We start from the raw sequence: 19,784 nt of genomic DNA, 5'->3' as shown, positions 1-19,784 counted from the left end.
GAAGAGGTTATTGCAGCTAAATGAAAGGGGGTAGAAAGCTATTTAAAGTGTTTAATAGAGGTAAAGGACTAACGTAAAGAGAGTGCATTTATTCTGTTAAGGCATTTTGCTCGTAGTCTTATGGAACTGGGAAACATAACATATAAAACATGCTTGTAACCTGTTTGACCTTCTTCACATACCTTTCCTGTCAACCCACAAACTGAATACATCTTCCATCAATTAGAAGAACACAAGGGAAAAAATAAAGCTTGTTTAACACTAGTTTCCTCCCTTTGGCTAATGGGGAAATCTAACTGAATAGCTTAGCATGGTGTAGAAGGTCACTGAATATAGCTTAGGGCTCTGATATGCAGAGGTTTTCAAGTGTATTTACATTATTTCCTGAGAAGTTAGTAAAAAGTATCTACTGCAATAACAAACAGAACATAGTAGTCACAGTGTCTCATATTCAAATAACTTTTTTTAATCACATTCAACATCGGATTTTTAAGTGCAAATGAGAAAGTTAATTCCAAAAAGACAACCTCACCATTCCAGCCTCTCAGGGAAGACAGTCTGGTGCATTTTTATGAGGAAAGTACTTTCTGCTTTGATGGTTTAACTCCACCCCACCCCCCCCCACCCCTTCCTTTTCTTCTCAGTTTAAGCAAGAATTTAAAATTTGGGGATATTTAGTCAAAGTTTACACAATAGGTCTCCAAACCAATTTAATAAGCATTCTGGCACTGTCTTTTGAGTGTGAATATTAAGTGCATTTCCAGTATTCTCAGATATACAAGCAGAGATCATTTTGGATTCCACCCTTATTTTCTACAGTATTTAGAGAAGGAAAAATAGAAACCTGCTTTGAAATTGGTTACTTAAGGCAGGCTCAAGGACACAGTGGAGTTGTATTTTTTTGTTTTCTTTACCCCAAATCTCAGCGATCTCACTTTTCAGATTTCCGTCATCGTGAGATTTTTTTATCATTCTTATGGGATCAGAATTATAACAGTGGCAGCTTTTGTTTCAATGTCTAAGTTCCATTTAACAGTTTTGTAGTTTTCTACCATTTCTTTACAACAATGCATCCTACCCAGGGCTACCGTACCTTCAGGTTTTTACTAGATACTGCCAGGCTTTCTACTCTAGACCCTAGTTTCAAGAGAATGCTTCATCAGGCACAGTCAACTCGAACTCTCCATCCTGGATCCTAATGCATGCAGAGCCCTTCTCAGTTTGAGCCTGAATCAAAACAGAGACTAGCATTATAGAATCTCTCCCTAAATTTATGCTGAAGGAGACAATGGGTTTCACATGCATTTGGTTTGGATAGCAAAGAGTAGGGAGACTGCACAGCCGAAGAGTTGGTGTGCAAGGAGCTTTGGGGCTGGGCCAATTGAAGGAGATAAATGGATCTCTCCTCCGGGCTCTGCATTCCTTCCTGCCTCCCAACACACTGAATTCCCTCACCCACCCAAAAGTGAATTCGAATGCATTCATTACTCTGTCACAGATGGAGTCTCAACCTAGCCTCCAGCTTTTGGATTACTATTTCTGTTCCTGTGAGGGCCATTTTTATGTCATGCTAAATATAGTGTCATTAATATCTCACTATAGGAAGTGATTCTCATTTCCTGGAAAAAAAAAAATCTTGAATATTCTAATGCATAATTAGCATGAAATTATAAAAGAGTAAAATAAGAATTGCTATTTTGGGCAAACCAAGGGCTCTTCTAAGTTCATCCAACTCTGATGGTGCCCTGCAATCCTTAAGAAGAGAGTATAAGGATAGGACACATGTAAAATCACATAGTGCTTCAGAATTATGCTCTGATTTCTGTGAAATTATGGTTAGGAATTTCCCAAGACAACTTTCTCTTCCCTAATGTTCAGAATGTTCAAAATGGACTTACATTTCATGCGATTTGAACTTTTTCAATAAAAAATCAAAACCTAAGTGAACATTTGTTATTAACTTCATCAGAAAAGGTATGTGACTCTCTGTAGACAGCTCTGAATGCTAACATCTCATTTAGGACATATAGTATGCACAAAGGAAGGAGTAACATATTAAAGTGTTTTTTCTTTTTGTAAACACTGAATATCACCTGTCATTTAATCACCTACCCATTCAGTATCATCAAATCCCTCTGCAAGCCTTTGGTTGTTTTTATCTGAACTGAATGATTCTGAACCATCAGTAACTTTGCCACATCCCTTTACCAGATAATCATCATCTCAACAGAAATCTGCATGCAACTCCACTGCTACCCTCCCTCCGTTGTGTAAACTTTATTTCTATCCTTTGTTTCCTGCCTTATAGCAGCTTTCTGAAACATGAGGTCTTTTTCATTTCATCTTTTCAAAATAAAAAAATGTCAAAGTATTTACAGATACCCAGTCTTTCCGTTTCGGTCATACGTATGTATTCGTACTGACTCCTTTGAAGAATTAATGCAGTTGTGAGGTATGGCTTCTTTGCCAAGCTATATTGACTCTTCTCCATTATATCAGGTTTATCCACATGTCTAGTAATTTGCACTATTTCTGCCAGATAGAGAAACTGACAAAGCAGTTTAAAAATATTAGCATCATTAGCACCCTCCTTTGGATACAAGGTTGAAATAAATCACAGATTACAAACCAATTAATGGTTTACAGTTTTATATTTAAGTTTCTTTGGATCCATTGCTTCCTGCAAATTTAAATTTTTATTTCTTTTAGAAGAGGTGGCTTCTAATGCCACTGAAATTAAGACAGATTCTCAGAATCATGCTGTGCAAAGAAAGGTATTAATGCAGGAGGCTTCCTAGGTTCCCTCATAGTAAGCAAAAGTAGAAACAATTTGTTTAGCTGCTAAGCTGTTGCCTAAACTTCCAGGATCGCTCCTGTGGAGAGCCTTACCACCTCAGCTTTGTCCCAGACAATCATGCAAACCAGAGCTTGATGGTGAGTAGCACACCACCACCAACAAAAAGCAACTGTTGGATTTGTTTAACTCAGAAACACGTTGTCTGGGGGAAACCAATGACAACTTGATAAAATCATGACAAGATGAATGAGGAAATACTCGACTGAGAGACCCATGGGATGCCTAGACCAGAGATCACCGAAATAAGGACTAGCTGTGACAGATCACATTTCAAGAGCCCAGAGGGGACCACGGGTGGAGCCAGCCACCGAGGTGAAAAGCTGCACGTGTAGAGCCTAGTCCAGCTTGGTAAGAGTGTACCTTGGGATCACCAACACTCACCCAGTACCACCACCACCAGCCGCTCGGGCACCCTCACCCCATCACCTGTCAGGCCGCATGGGAGCCCATGACTGCCCTTTGTCACTGAGGGCTGAAAAGGTGGTGGGTCCTGGGGTAACGGGTCAGTACACAAATGAGATGGTATGATTAGTGTTTCCATGACTACGAAGGCTGTCATCGTATTAGGTAAAATGGTGATTTTGTACGATTGAGACATTAGTAATAAGATATATAACAGTAACTGGAATAGTGGTTTATGTGATAAAGTATAGCATAACTCCATAGGGTTTGTGTTGGTTGTTATTCAATTCAGCCATCGGCCTCTCTCTGCAAATCAGTTTAAGGCGCAGCGTTGTAGCTGCCCTCCAACACACACTGTTTACAGCCTGATCATCTAGCAGCCTGCTCTGTGCTCCCTGGCATGCTTCCTGCTTGTGAGCTATGCGAAAATGCTTGCTTTATTAATTTTTAAGCCCTTAGAATGAAAACATCTTCGCCACCCCACCAGAAAAACATCAAAACCAAACCCCAGTGTTTTGGACTCCCTGATTGTAGTTTTAATTGCAACTTTCCAGAGACAGCTTTTTCCATTTTCCTTATTTTTATATAAGTCCCACTTTGTGAAGATCGTATTTTTAGTTCTAACTGCCTCCAGGAAATGCATTGCTTAATCCTAACTCTTTTAATAGACGTAACTATTGCTCTTAATATAGGAGATAAAAATAATAGATAATGTTTCTTAAAGACAGAGTCAGGTAAGAATACAAATATTTATTTAGCCTATGTGAATAATTAGTACAGACAGCATAGGTCAGCTCAGTTCTACGTTGACCTAAGTGGAAAAGATCACAAAATGTCAAAAGAAAGATATACTGGGTCTTTCCTGTAGCCAAAAATATTAGAAGAAACTACTTGAATGCTGCTTCAGTATTCAAAAGCATGTGAGATGAGATGGTAAAACATCATATCTGATAACCTTATGTAAAGAGATTTTATATTGTTAAGATTATTTCTAAAAAGCACATTTTCTAGCACTTACTGTATACCACTGTACTTCAGCAAGTCCTGTTCAGAAATCTCTTCCTTGAAACTTGACTGATGAACTTAGGTAAGGTTTTGCCTTCATAGTTCATTTCTCCATTAATGTTTCTTTAAAATAGTCTTTATTCTTGATTTTCTGTTTGTATCTTTCTATCTCTGTTTTCATTTTCTAATTATAGAATCAGCATTTCCATATGTTTCACATATGAACATGGTTTTGTCACATATCTTCATTGTTTTCTTCTGATGTTGCATAACTGCATTAAGGAAATCTCTTTTAATCCCCTTTTTTTCTTAAACAGAGGTAGGTTTCTGATTTTGATAGGTGACACACCTTGATAGGTACATTCACTTCAGGACTCCAATATGTTGCTTCCAAGGTGCCTGTTGGTACAGAACACTTTGATTCTTCTTTTGAGTTCCTTTTTCATCATCTTTTCAGCATAGCTCCTGGTTTTGAAGTTAAATATTACCACGTGGACTTAATGTGTCTTGCTTTCTTCTGTGAAGACCCCACTTTTGAATGCATATTTGTCGAGAGTTATAGAAAACCTTACTGACTGCAACAGTCTTGTTTATTGCCCAGGACTGAATCAAGACTTGTTTTTCCTCTGGCTGTGAGCTCTGACTCTTTGCTTTAAGAATGGCTCCCTTACAATGCCTGCAAAATTAGGGTTTATATCTTATGCATACGTGGCATTTACAAAATCTATGAGACTGGCTGAGATTTTTCAGCACAGTCTGCCTGAGCTTCCTTAGTATTTTAGAATCATTGCTATCAGAATGGCAAGATAATACTCCCTCTTTTTGAGCATGGACTTTTAATGTTTCATGCATTAGTTGAATACAACCCTATAATAGAACCCTGTTTCTGCCATTGTGATAAACTATGTTGCTTATACCTGACTGCAGTATGTGCCTCATGTCTGACTTCCTTGTACCAAATGCCAGACATGCCTTTTTGCCAGACATATGAATTTTTCCTGAAGAAAACTAGCTCTCAACTTAAAAATGTAAATTTGTGTATCACTGAGGACTTTAGAGAAAAGAAAAAAAAGAGGAAGAAAAATCAACACAATTGTAAATTACCACCATACTTTTTTTTTTTCAGTCCAGCACACAGTAACTCTGTTTGAAGATTATAGATTACATAGAAAATACATTTTTGTGTATTTTCTGTTTTGTGCACAAAGCCTGACAAGATTTCTTTCTTCTGAGGCCTAAGACTAGGCAAAAAAAAAAATAGAAAAGATGGAGAACAGTCTCATTTAATATGTTTTTGGTAACTGTACTTACCTGTGTCTTGTTAAATTCTTATAACTTTCAACAGAATTCCAACTGGAATTACAATTTATTATTACTATTCTCAAGGAGTAATGTCAGGGTGGTTTGTGTGGTTGGTTTTTTTTTTAATGGAAAGGGCTTTATTGTTACCAATAGCTTAGGATTTTCAGTAACCTTATATGTATACTTTTTTTTTTTTTTAACTGCACCAGACTGAACAGAAGAAATTACTTGTTTTATCTTTTTTCCTGAAATCTTAATTTCAATAGAACCAATGCTCAGTACTTGAGCACACTAAAAGCATCCTCTTTTTAAGTCAGCAATATATACTCTCACACTAATATTACCAGGAAGTAAATGTGATGGGTTTAAACTGGCAAATCAATCAAACACACTATGAAAAGCAGATAGAAAAGAAAAATGGCTATTCTGTGTAATAACACCTGTCATGTAGAGCTTTGAAAAAAGTGCAAGTATTAGCAAAGTCAGTGATATGAATATCAATATTTAATCAGACTGGGATACTAAAACAGAGGAAAAAAGATTTACAAGTTAGGCAGCTTTCCAGAGCAGGAAAAAAGAGGATTGTTGGGGGTTTTGGTTTTTTTTGTTTTGTTTTGTTTCGGTTTTTTTTTAATAACTAATTCTCTAAGCAAAGACTTAGTAGGGTGTCTATGTCAATTTTGCCACTGCTGTTGAGAAATAGCTCCAGCTATTGTGCAAGGTGACAGTTTTTCCCCTTCAGAACAGCTCAAACATATGATCAGAGAAAGAACAGAGATAAGAAGCTGTAAAAATAATACATATTCTTGAAGTGGTGGTCCAGAAAAACCCCCAAGATCTGACTGAGCCCCTTCATATGTAGAAGACAGATATGCAAGGTCTTGTGCAAATATGGTTATTTGCAACCTTGTACAAATGAAATTATTATTTCTAATAATGACCTTCTACCATAGGAACATATTTCATATTGTTAATTTTTCTGTCTTCATGGCAAAGTAGGACCTAAAATACAGGCATATGGTTTAAAGAAATTAACCTCAATAAAAGTTACATTTCATCCAGGTGTAAAATCGTGTCCATTGAACCCTTTCAAGGAACAGGATATGTCTGTACACAATACAGATATCTCAAAGCATAATAAAGTAAGTGATATGCAAAAATTTAAGTGCTTACGGAACTGGGGTAGGGCCATCTCATCATCACCAACACAAACATCAGCATCCAAGAATGCTGTCTATAACATGGATGCAGTCTGCCAAAACCTAAACAATTTGGGCGTTGGAGGGGTTGGTTTGTTTGTTTTCTCCGAGACATGCTTGTTAAAAAATATTTTATGCATTTAAACACGTAGGAGGAGTGGTCAAACTTCCTGATGTCAAAGGCAGCCTATAGAAAGAAGTGTGTATGTCCAAGAGGCACAAGATGAACCCGCTGCCTCAGGCAGAGGGAGGTTTAAGAAGGGTTCGCAGCAGCGGGGGAAGGCAGGAGCTCCCCGGAGGTCCTACCCAAGGGGTACGGACACACGGCCGGGCTGGTGATAGACAAGTTATTCCCTGACTTTCAGCCTCACTGACTAACATGACGCGACGCTGACACAAGGAGGTATGCTGGATCTGTTTAAGAGATCAAGAGAAAGCTTGAGAGAGATAGGTGCACCACTCCTAAACGTACACGCTTGCACTTTCTCTTTTCCTCTCTCCATCGAACGTTAGGCGTGTGATAACTCTTTGGTCAATAGGGGGAATTGTCTGTATGATTTGCTTGAGCTTCAGTATGTTTACATAAGAGGGCATTTAGAGAAGTGGGGACAGTAGCTCAAAATTTATTTTTTTTCTCCTGTTTTTGTTTTTGAACTTTCAGTCTAAGTGTAACATAAATCGACTAAAGCCTTATTTGCCAGTATGAAGAGTTTTTCTTTGGAGATTCTGAAGATGATTAGATGTAATGGTAATGAATTCTGAGCACGGAAACGATGATGTCTACTGCCAGCAACAATCATGCAAATTTGTAAATGTTTACAAATTTGCAAGCTAGACATATGCACCACTGAGACCAATATTGTAGTGCTATATTTAGCTTGTTCCTATTGCCCCCTCAAGATACATACACAATAATAACTTCAAGAGAACAGCACATACTCAATTTTCTTCAGATTAATCGTTTTTACTTAAAGTAAGTGCAACAAAAAAGTATGAAAGTTTGAATAGAAGTCTAGCAGGTGCAAGTCCAAGTGTGAGAAGGAAAAGGTGAAAGAGCTCAATGAACCTCACTTGACTGGTTTTTTCCTCAGTAAAACATATTAGAAATGAAAATCCAGTGCCCTCTATTGCCAACATTAGTGATTGCTTTGCTTGCTTGGCAAGTCTAATTCATCTGAGGGAAGCTATTGTTGCTCTGCAAGAAGAGGCTATAAAAACAAGAATGCAAAGACAAATAATTTTAACCTAATAAAAATGCATATATTTTAGTCTAGCTTGCTAATTTTACTAATCCACTCAAGTTTCAAATTAAAGGTCTGGGATACTACATTATCTCAGAAGCATTTAAAACGTAGTCTGTATTCACTCAGACGTTTCTAATGGCGAAAGCGTTTTGTCATGCAGATGCTCATTGTTTAGGATAATACGCTTGTACGTTTTTTGGAAGGGAAGTCACTTTAATCAAAAACATTTTAAACCTTAAAATTTGATCCGGAAAAGTGACGTTACCTTTGCATGTGCAAACAAAAGATGCTGAGAATATGACATAATCTTCAGTGACCAGAGTGCAGCAGCGACAGCTCTAAAGCTTTCTGACCGGTGGGGATTTCCCCCCGTGGGCTGCTGTGCATACGGGCAGGGTGGCTGCGGCGTCGGGCCTGGAGGTCCCACGGGCATCTCATCCCGGGAAAGGGATCCGGCTCGGAGAGGGATACAAAGTTCTGGTGGAGGCAGACCCCGCTGTCCCCGAGGAACAGCTGCTCCTGAACTGTAGCCAGTTTTGAATTCATGCCCAGTAAGGCAAAGCAGAGAAAACATGTCACTGCTTGTGCAGTCAAGGGAGCAGACAGAAGAGAATCTCACTTGCAAGCAAAAGGTCTTGCGAGATACACACCACGGCCTCACTAAAAGATGTGCAGATAATTAAGTGGAGAAGTTTCACTTTTCATCAAAGTGAAAATGAATCTGCTCTCCAAGAGCTGTCTTGTTTAATTGCAGTCATTTAAACATTTTTGGGAAAAAAAACCCCACAACAAGCGAAGTTGTAAAGTCTCCCGGCAATGGGAGAACGTTCTGGAGGAAGAACATTAGAGAATCCCTTCCCCTCATGCACATGTAATAAAACCTTCGCTGTTTGAACATCAACTTTAAAAAACAACAACAACAAAGTGACCAAGAACAATGCATAGATAGCCTCATTAGCTTTTCGTTAACCTCAAACATCTGTGTTTGTGACTTTGAAGCATAACCAAATACTTGTTTGTCCTTTCTAGGTTTTCAGTGAAAGGGTTCTTTTCCGTACTGACAGTTTTCAAGGCACCTCCAGCTGTGTGACTGCCACGGTGGGTCACGAAGCTTGCGTTTCTGATCTTAGCAAGAACAGAGAAAATAGAGAAGACCACTCTCTTAAGCAGAACTTTGTTTTTGTCATGCTGCATTGTGACACCATTCAGCTACTGGTGTTCCTTGCTTTTACAGTAAGTGCAAAGGGATTAATCCTCTATTTTAATCCCTGCCAGCATCCAGGCATCTACATTGGGCAGAGTGAAATATTGATAAATATTAAATTGATAAGGGAGACGCGTCCTAAGTATTTTGCCAACAGTAAGCTGAAAAATTACTTTGGAAGCAAAATATAAAAAGTCATCAAGTTTATAAATTTGAAAACTGGCACACGGAGTTAATGTTATATGCAAAATTCAAAGCATGAAGATATTTGCCTCTCTAAACTGTGCCTGTTCCTGTTCATAGTAACTTTCTGTTCATGGTAACTTTCTTGGTCATACACACAAAAAAAAAATCTATAAAAATATATTACTAGATAGTAGAACTTCTAGAATGAAATTCTGAGTAAAATAAATGGCAATATTGCCATTGGTATTACCTTAAGAAGTACAGTAAAAATAATTTTAAAGTTATTTTTTAATTCCAAAGGAAATTGATTTGAAACATAATAAATATTCACACAGCATGTATCCCATTTTACTGCATCATTAAAAAAAAAAAAAAAAAAGATGTAGAATATGGACCTAATAGGTATTTCAGTATATATCAATGCAAATAATTCTGAGCATGTACTTTGCCTGACACTTGCTTATGTATTCTGAAGATATCCAAAAAAGAAAAATCACTTAACAGTTAATAATGCAAATGTGTTTTCTATACCAGGTTTAAACGTCATTTGGCTTCAAGAAAAAGATGAAAAGCTTTTGCTTTAATAATATAGAACAGACATGATGGGCCTTTGGTCTGCTCTTGCAAGATGCATTATAAAAAGGTTATTGGCATAAGAAAGCCTGGTATTTTAAAACAGGATGTATCCCAAGGGTAGTGTTGATCACACAGAGCTGGAAAGCGAAGTTAAGCCCTATTAATCTTCAACGAGAGTTCTGGTTATTTGCCACACTGTAGCAGAGAAGTCATTTGGCTTCCACATTAGTAAGCTGCTCTTTCTCATCACTTTCACTGTAGCACTTAAAAAGACTGGCAACAGAAACTCAGAACAGATTAATTAGGTATTTAGGATGGATGAATATCAATCATGGTGTCTTACCAACATCAAATAAGACCAACTACAATTTTTTCAGATTTATCACAAATGATACAATTTTAAAACTGTGTGGTTGTCTGAAATCTTTCAGGAAAAAAAAAATAAATTGAGGCTTCTCTAAAGATATTTTCAATGTTCAGTTAAAGGACTGAGCTGACATCTACCATACTCACTTCTAATATGCAGCCATTAAAGATTTGATGAGGGTTTTGCCAGACACGATTTCAAAATTTTACTAACAATCCATCTTTTGCTTGTCCTAGAATCAATGTTCTTCCATGCGGTACCTTGTCATTTATCTCCAAATTAGTGCTCCTTTGATAAATAGAGCACAACTTTGGTTTTGGTGAAATTCAGCAGAACTCTACTGACCCAAAGAAAGAAACTGATAGGGGCACAAACCCAGAAGCTTTTGAAGCAAGCCATAATGTGAATATTCAGTGTCAGCAGTAAAATTACAATACATGCTACTCCATGACCTGGTAGATGCAACACTGGCTATTAGTGAGTGTTCGTTGCTCAGTTGTACTACTCCTCGAGGCTTGGAGTGGGTTCAAGCATTCAATCCTCATTTACTTTGACCACAATTACTCTTTTTAAGAGAATTTCTCAGTAACTGTTTTTACCTTCCCTGCCCAGTAATTGAGAATGAGTGCAAGCAAGCCTAGTTTGCATTTGGGGAAAAAAAAAAAAAAAAGTTCAAATGCTTCCTGCCTCTTTTATTTCTACCTTAACACAAAACAGTTTGGGCATCAGATAATGTACGAAGAGCACAGCCTGTTTTATAGGTTTGGTTTTTTTCCTGAAAACAGTGATAAAGACTGGATAAATTACACAGACTGAGAATACATCTACACTGCTGTGTCAGGCACTGGATCAACATACTGTAAAAATACAAGGCTAGACGCAAATGCTTTTGACTGGGAATGGCTGCAGGATAATGTGTGGCAACATGGAGCTCAGAAAGCTTTTATTTACACTGTTCTCCACCAGGCTTTTTTGCAGGCACCAAATCCTACGTAAATGGCTAAAGCACCATAGCTATCTGAATGAAGTTTTCTGAACTTGTCTACAATAATATTAAAGTTTGTCTTGCAAAGTCAGTGTTGATGTACTCTCTAGAACTCAATTCTAAAACTGAAATCCTACAACACCAGCACACCCTACTTTTTGTGGTTTGTTGCCAACCTCCCTCCCTCCAGCTCCTTTTCTTGATTATTAATTGTAGTCCAGAAATATGGCTAAAGAAATGGTACATCTGGTAGAGTTTGAGGTAGATTATACATCTGGTGGAGTTTGACGTAGATTATTCACAGGGGTTAACACATTTCCGAAGAAGATAAATCTTAAAGAAATTTGAAAATGAAAGTACCATTGTCTTCTCCACAAAGCTTCACCAGATTACTCCTCTCCCAGAGTATGCAACAGTTTGGATTCACTTTGTTGTGAGTGGCTTTTTAAATTTGTTTTAAGTCATTGTGAGCAATAGCACAGAAAAGCGAGCAAAAGCAGCACTGCAAATTTCTCTATCAGATGCCAGATTTGTGGTAGTACAGTCTCTCTGTACCTCAAATATTTGACATACTTCCTCAAAAGGTCAGTAAACATTTAATTTGTATGAGTCGTTTTGTTATCTGATATGCAGAAGGCATTTAATCTACAATCACAAGAGACCACTAAAGTGAATGGGACTCTTGAATAACTTTAGCTTGTCCATGAACTCAAGAAGAGGGAAGAACGGAGACTGCCGCCACGCCTCCTATCATATAAACCACATACAAACACTGGGTAATTAGGAAATTATTTTGACAGTTACATAGTTCAACTAAAGTTGTAAGCAATCCCCCTTCTGTGTTCCTTTTTTCCCCACATATACCAGTTGCCCGAACAATCTAGCTGCTACTCAAAACAATTTCATAGTAAAAAAGGTATTTATTTTTGCTGACTATTATTCTACTAGCCACGTATGTCTTAAATGAGGCTGTCAACCTTAGCTTCTTTGGCACAGGCTGCGTCTTTGCTATGTTTCTTCACACAATCACTACAATGGGAATCTAATTCCACAGTCACTGCACAAACAACTACCTCCTAATATTTCCACCTGCCTATAAAAAGCTGCCATTTTTCACAGCTTAAATTCTCCATTAAAAGGATTACTTACCGAATGATCCCGGTTTTCCATAAAGCTAAGTAATGACGTATTGGGTATCTTTAAATTTATTTTCATATTCTGCTTTCTTCATTAACAACAGGAGGAAAACCAAAGCATGAGATAGAGAAACCACAAAAAATTACCCACCTTTCTCCCCACAAAATCTACCATGCTGTATTTTCTGACTCTTGCTCCTACCTTGTTGGAGATTAATAATTTCAGAGTTTACATGAAAAAGTGTACTGTCATATATAACATCTTCTTTGTTCCTACCCTTTTGCAGCAGAAATTTGGACAACCTCTTTAAACCTCTGATTTTACAAGCAATTTTATGAACATCTGTTTTTTGATATTGCAGATTAAAATGTTGAAAACTCCTTCACAAATTACCATTCTTTTATGAAACCCACTTACAGGTTAAGCTGTTGACCTTAAGTTAGCCATAAGGGTATAACCTAAAATTCAAGCTGCCAAAACTTACAATGATTAGCTGCTTTCCTTCTCTGTACTCACAACAGATAACTTTTATTGCTGACATTAAAACTGTCAGTACTTTGAGACACTCTCTCCATAACGAAGGAACAAAACAAATTGCCAATATTTCTTTAGTCATAGGAGTACACTCTTTCCTTTTTAGGGTGGGGTGGGGGGGTTTCTGATGCTGGAATATTCAGGTTTTCATTTTAAAATTAGTTGCCATTTATAAGCTCTTTTGTACACACAAGAAAAGAACATTTCCATCTTCAATAATGCTTTGTATTTGGAAACCTGTTTTGTAATGAACAACTGAAAATGTTTAACCAGTGAGACAACATAAGCTCATTTAAAATGGGGTACAGGCACTGTTAACATAATTGTTGTGGCTGTTTCAAAGTTCCAGCAGAGAGCTGCTACACTTGAGGGCTCGTGATATATTTGCATTCTCCCAAAACACATAGTTAAGATTCTGTGTTTCATTTATAAACAAAGGTTTCAGTTATTTCAAATTTTAAAAATTGAGATCTGAGCAAAAGATACCATACCCAGGACTAGATATATCTCTTGTGAGAGCTCTAATTATAGTTCTATTATTAAAAACGAGGTTACAATATGTTCCTTTACTATCATTACGTACACCCTGCAGAACTTCATTATTTTATAAATAAGCTTCTTCTGAGGACAAAGAAAAGCTCTTTCTAAATAGAATTATATTAAAGTTATATGCTTTATGTTTTTAAAGTTGCTTTAACTTATTGCATGCCATTTAGATGGTAAACCAAGAAGGTATCACTAAAGAAAGTCACACACACTGTCTATGATTAGAACAGGGAAAACACAAAGGTCTCCTTGATTACATTCTCCCATTTCTCCTATACTTTTAATTTACTAATTGTTTTATCTCACAAACATTAAAGGCCAACTTTTGGCCTCTCTTACTGAAACAATGATGAGTTGCGTGTAGATGAGTCACATATTGTAATCTTTAAAGCACGGATTTTCTGCATAATCCATTTTCTGGCTAGTGAAAGGAGTAGGAATCAGAGAGAAACCTGCTCTTTTGAGAAGCTGTAAGAGAGACCTGCACATGCATTTTCCCTAGTTTTTCTGTTTAGAGCACCCCACTCAACCTGCCAAAAAAGAGTTTGACGAGAGACATGGCCTCACCCATAGCAATTATAATCTTGCTGACAATTCTGCTAGCTTTCTCTAGATAACCTTTCACAGACTTCTTGGTAGCACTCCAGAGGTTTCTAGGTTCTGCACATCACAGACAGAAAACTGCCAAGATGATGTGGTTGAGAGTTTGTTATGGATTTTGTCTTAGGGACTTGACTCCTTAGCTAAGAGGTAGCAGAGTTCATTGCTGAACTCAAGGCGTCCGAGTCCAAAGTATCTACAGATGATCCAACTAAGATGTCACTGCCTGCATGGCCAGAAGGACTACTACTTCCCTCCAGGCCTGCGATTCAAACAATATATATTTTTTTTCCCACTAATAAAAATTATATGTGGGTTCTTAAGTTATGCTGATGACACATGAAATAGAAAATTATTTTTCAATAATTTACAACTTCTGACATTAAAAGCATTATTTGTATTTACATCACAAGTCACGCGAAAGTGACTTGCAAATGTGAGTGTTTTGAAAGCTTAGTCTGAGAATAAGTGTACCAAGACACAGAGACTCTAGACACTGAATTTTCAGGAAAGGAATACAGATCTTGGGGGGGCAGTGCACTGTAGACCCAACACAAATGACGATTTAGAACATTTAGAACTAAGCTTTTACTTTAACTGCATAAGTAGAGGGGTTTTTAGCTATGGAGGCTGATGGATGAGTGAGAATTGTATAAAACCATTTCATTCAACCCTAAATATTTTACAGTCAATTAATGACCTGGATTCCAGTATTCAGAAATAAGAGAAATGAGTGACATAATATATTCCTCTATCTTAATTCCAGCCACATAGGCTAATCTGTTCATGACAGCACCTCTAGAACCACATTGAATACAAACCAATTCTACAATGAAAGTAATTTATTTAACACTTTTACAAAGCTAACTATGATGAGAAATCGGTAACCAGGAGTAGCCCGTTAACTGAAATCAATTCCACAGCTAGAAACAGAGATGGATTTGAACCACTGAAAACAAGTCAGGAGAAGAAGAGGGATAAGCTGTAGATTTCACATGGAGATCCACTTTCACGTTTTGAAGACCACCTCTCCCAAAACACTTGGTCTTTAGAAGAGGGAGAAACACAGTCCCAGGACAGCATACAGCTATTAACTATGACCGCTCATGTTACAGCAGAATACGAGCAGCGTCTTCTGTATTTCTGTCCTAAAAACCCTGGAGAGGAATAAAGCTTGCACGGTACATGACTGCACTGAAAAGCAAAGCATGCTTTCTGCGTGTCTACCACACAGGCAGCCAGCAGGTATTACTAAGCTTACCAGACATATGTGATTTCCAATTTCAGAGCAAGTATTCTGGTGTTATGCAATTTTGTAGGACAAGAGTAATTTGTCCAAGATTTAAAGATCAAGGGGGTTTTGGTAGATTGATTGCTGAAATAAAAAAGACCCTGTCCAAAACAACAGATGACGCATGAGGCAAAGTAAAACTTGAACCATAGCATTTAGGAGGTTTTCCTCAGAGTCCAAATGAAGTAGAGGGAGATTAGTACTTCTCCAGATTGTTTATGAATGTATGTTCACATACAACTAAAAATACTATTTATAGAACTGAAGTAAAAGGGAGCTAAAACACCATTAAAGTACACTCCACTAAACTAGAATTGGAGGAAAGACATCTAGATCATTTAGACAACTGAGCCAAACCTACCATTAAAAGCATCTGCTGATAGGTCATATTTTCTAAACCCTTCATAATTCTTGTTGTTCTTCTGCAGACTTGCTCCACTTTTCCTCAGTAATTGCAAGCTTTGCTATTCCATAAAACAACCGTTTCTGAGAAAGCAATGCTCTAGGAACGTGACATATCTTTAGATACAGAAGCAACAGTTACTCTTAGTTTTCCGTAACTATTTCTGTGACCTTAACAAGGCCCAACTGGCAATACATTTCAAATTAGCTTGTATCAGATGACTGCTGCTGGGGCTACTTCTTCATATATGGAACACCAAGATAGTAAATTACTCAAACTAAAATCTCACTATTGCCAAGTAAAATAAAATAATTACATCTTTCGCCTTCTGTCAAGCACTTCCATTATCACAGTCATAATAAATCTGCCTTTTTTTTTCTTTTTGCAATAATACGATGTCACTGACTCATTTTGGTTTTGATTCACGGCACTTCCCAGAGCTTTTCTTTGCTTTATTATTGCCAGCCCAGTTATCCCCCCCGCCTTCTGTATGCATATATTTTACTTCTGTCCTAAATATAATACTTCACACTTGTCTTGTAATTCATCGATCAATTTGAGACCATTTGTTCAAGACTGTATTTCATTCTGATTCAGTCCTCCAAACTGCTGGACATCTCTCCTGTAAAGATGCTGAGCACAAATGTGTGCCGTCTAAATCACTTGAATCACTATTAGAAAGTGCTCCAGACCATGGAAAAGTCGTGTGGGACTCCCTGTTGGACTGAACCACTGCTGAGCATGTTTTTCAATATTATGGTGGTCTTATTCAGATTATTTTACTCCTTTTTTTTTTAATGAGGACAATCAGATAGGACACAATCAAAAGCCAGACTAAATAGGAGGTTTATCACAGCTACTATTCCATTGTTGTCTATTGCCAGATGAAATGACAGATTATGGGATTGATTTAGTTTATTACTGGCAAATACAGTTCAGTAATTATCCTCCAGGAATGTAAAAAATGTTTAATCAAATTAATAGTTTGAGCTCAATTTTTCCTGTGTATTAAAGATAAAATTATTATATACTGCCAGGGGGACCTCCTTTAAATAAGTTAGTTGCTTTTTTTCCAGAACATTTGAGATCTTTACCATTCTGAAAGATAACTATTTCAAAACAAATTATAATTGACTTTCATAATTTGCTGACTGGATCACACCTCTTATCTTTGACCTTGCTCCTCTCCAATTCATCCAGTCTTGTTAAATTTGTGATTGCAATTAAAAACAAGAAAAAACAAGCCCAGTAGAGGAAACTCCTCCATATATTAGGAACATAACAAAGGAGCGCAGCAAACAGTAATACATCTGCATCGCTAGTTTGAGAAAAGGCAAAGTAAATTGAGGCAGAGAACATTTTGAGAAGAGGATGGCTTCTTACATTTCAATCCCTACTGAAACCAAGGGAAAACAACTTGGACATTTTTTCTAATAAATCAGTCAACTGCATTCAGCAATACCTGAAACTTGTAATGGTTATCTTGAAAATTAAGCCTCAGTGGAGAAATATCAGTTTTTTTGAAAAATATACAGAACATATTTTGGTTTATAAATCAATAAAAATATTTAATTACCTTAGCAAACTGTGCATTTATCCATTTTGTGAATGTTTTCTTTTGAACATCTTCCCGTTCATCTGCCAGAGAAAAGTAAAGCACTTCATTAGAATTATTCAACAAAATAGTACAATATTATTGATTAAAGCTTCAGTCTTGGTTTATAGTAAAGCTACTATGAGTAATTCAAACACATTCAGGGCACCTATTTAGATGTATTCTGTCCTTGACAATTACATCAACGTATTTTTGAAAGCCTACAGGTTCCCTTCATAGTCATGGTCTATATCCTTAGCTCATCTCACCCATCCTGTGGTTTCATCTTTTCTGGAAGGGAATATGTTGCAGTAGGATCTGAAATATCCCATTCAAATTTTTAATTTCATGGAAATATAAAGAAACGTGTTACACAATGGTTTCGGCAGCACGAAATTCTTCTGCAGCACTTCTCTAAAAGTACTTGAAATAACAAGTGTATATGCCTGTCCTCAAGCTTCTTGAAGAAGTGAAGTCTTGTGGACCACAATGATAGTTCTCCATTGGCAGCCCCTGCCATACCTTATGCCTTTTCTGCCTTGCAGCTATTTACCTGTCACAATTTGTCATATATATTTCCTCCAGTGGAAAAAGACAAAAACCCCACAGGTTTGTTCATCCATACATGAAATTCCTTCTCAATTCTTTGCTATGAAAAACATTGTAGAGGGAGATGATTACTTTAGGCCTTGACTTCTAAGTTTTAAATACAATCTTCATGCAGAATGGAACTGGACACACAAAGGTACAATTCTGATATATTTTATGTAGGTGGGAAGAGAAAGATGCCTACAAATTACAACCTAATAAGCATTTGCTCAAAAAGATCTATTAGTCATCAGCCCTGAAATAATACAGAAGGGCAGAACTCTTTGTACGACAAAGTCAAACCAAACTAGAATTAAAGGGCATATGTGGAAAAGGCTGCAGAATGCTTCTACTAAAATAAAGTTCACTCAATGCTGCCTTTTGGTTTGCAGTAAAATTCTCTACACTTCTTAAATAAAACGGGATATTAAATTCCCATCTGAAATGTTCAGCAATTAATAATGTTAATGGCTTCAGCTGAATTTGGAAGGCAGGTATGGATTAGCTACATGAGAAATGCACAGCATTAATAATGTACTTTGCTTTCCCTCCCTCCACCCCTCCAACGAGACAAGACAAGGCAAATCTTTTTGATATAAATATATCTTTTGTTATTAAAACCTCACCTCGATAGCACTTTAAAAGTGCCTTTTCACAAGAATGTGTTCCATTCTCAACAATACAATATACTGATTAAAAAATAATACTAGAGTTTGTAAAGCTACTATTTCATTATAAAAAACTTCTGCATACAGGAAGGAGCGTGTTCTAATTGGTTTCAGATGAACACGAGTGAAAAGATTGACAATGCAATAGTACTACTGGAAACATGCCACAGAAGTCAAGCATTATCTACATTCTGCCACTAATATATGAGTATTTGCTACAATAAACTTTCTGGACTTCTACTGCTATCTATCCCAAATAATACCGCTTCCTTCATCCCTTGGCTGAAAGTGATATTTGAATAGTTAGAGATTCATCAAAAAGCAACAGCATGTGGAGGAGATGCATGCTTTTGGTAATAAATCACACTAAAGCGGTTTAATTTTTTTTTTCCCCACAAGCATCACTTCCCTCTTTGTTGACTGTAAGCTGTTTGTTATATGAGTTTTGACTTATTCCAGCCATGTACTATACAGAGAAGATGGGAGACGCAAGATGCATTTTTTTGGTGGAAGATACATATTCAATCTGGTGTTGTATTACAAACTTCTTCAGCAACTTCATATAAAATATTACATATAAATAGCTATTTCTGTTTAGTCGTCTCTGATAAAAATGCCAAAGGCAACCTTAAAATGGGGTAGAAGAAGAGTATGTGGTATTTAGCAGGGAAAAGGAAAGAGGGAAAACTGTCTCTTCAAACTTCCACTTTTCCATCCCAGGCTACTGTAGTAGCATATTCAGTAACAGTGTGTGGGTTTGGTTTTGGTTTTCCACAAAGCTATATGCCAGAGATTTAACTGCTAGTCACCAATTAATTCATGTCTATTGAGCTAATAAAAACCAGGATCTCCTGAGGAAAATGAGAGTTAAACCCACAATTTGAATGTTTGAAACTTATTCAAAGTTCAGGCAGTGCTCTGCTACCTTTGCAAACACAAATCTATTCCACTGCTGTTATCTTTACAGAGATCATTTCAAGCATTTTTATCTCTAGGTGCTTGCTCTGACAAGTTTATACCACAGCAATTTGTTAGTGACAGCCTCCTAACCTAAAAAAGAATCAGTCTTTTGGTTCTGCATGGCATGATTTCCCTA

General features: G+C 37.1%; 1 protein-coding gene across 10 annotated transcripts in view; it reads right to left on the bottom strand.

Annotated features, from left to right (window-relative positions):
• DMD (dystrophin) overlaps positions 1–19,784 on the bottom strand; it is a 1,191,992-nt gene that overhangs the window by 988,409 nt on the left and 183,799 nt on the right. For all 10 annotated transcript variants that reach the window (XM_049835325.1, XM_049835324.1, XM_049835302.1 and 7 more), the window contains exon 2: positions 17,415–17,476. In XM_049835325.1, coding sequence (XP_049691282.1) covers positions 17,415–17,476 — 62 coding nt within the window. The remainder of the gene's footprint in view (positions 1–17,414; positions 17,477–19,784) is intronic.

Source organism: Accipiter gentilis, chromosome 32 (assembly GCF_929443795.1).
Source record: "Accipiter gentilis chromosome 32, bAccGen1.1, whole genome shotgun sequence".
NCBI classification, from domain to species: domain Eukaryota; kingdom Metazoa; phylum Chordata; class Aves; order Accipitriformes; family Accipitridae; genus Astur; species Astur gentilis.
The sequence above is the reverse complement of the archived record's forward strand: the minus strand, read 5'-3'. Positions and strand labels throughout refer to the sequence as shown.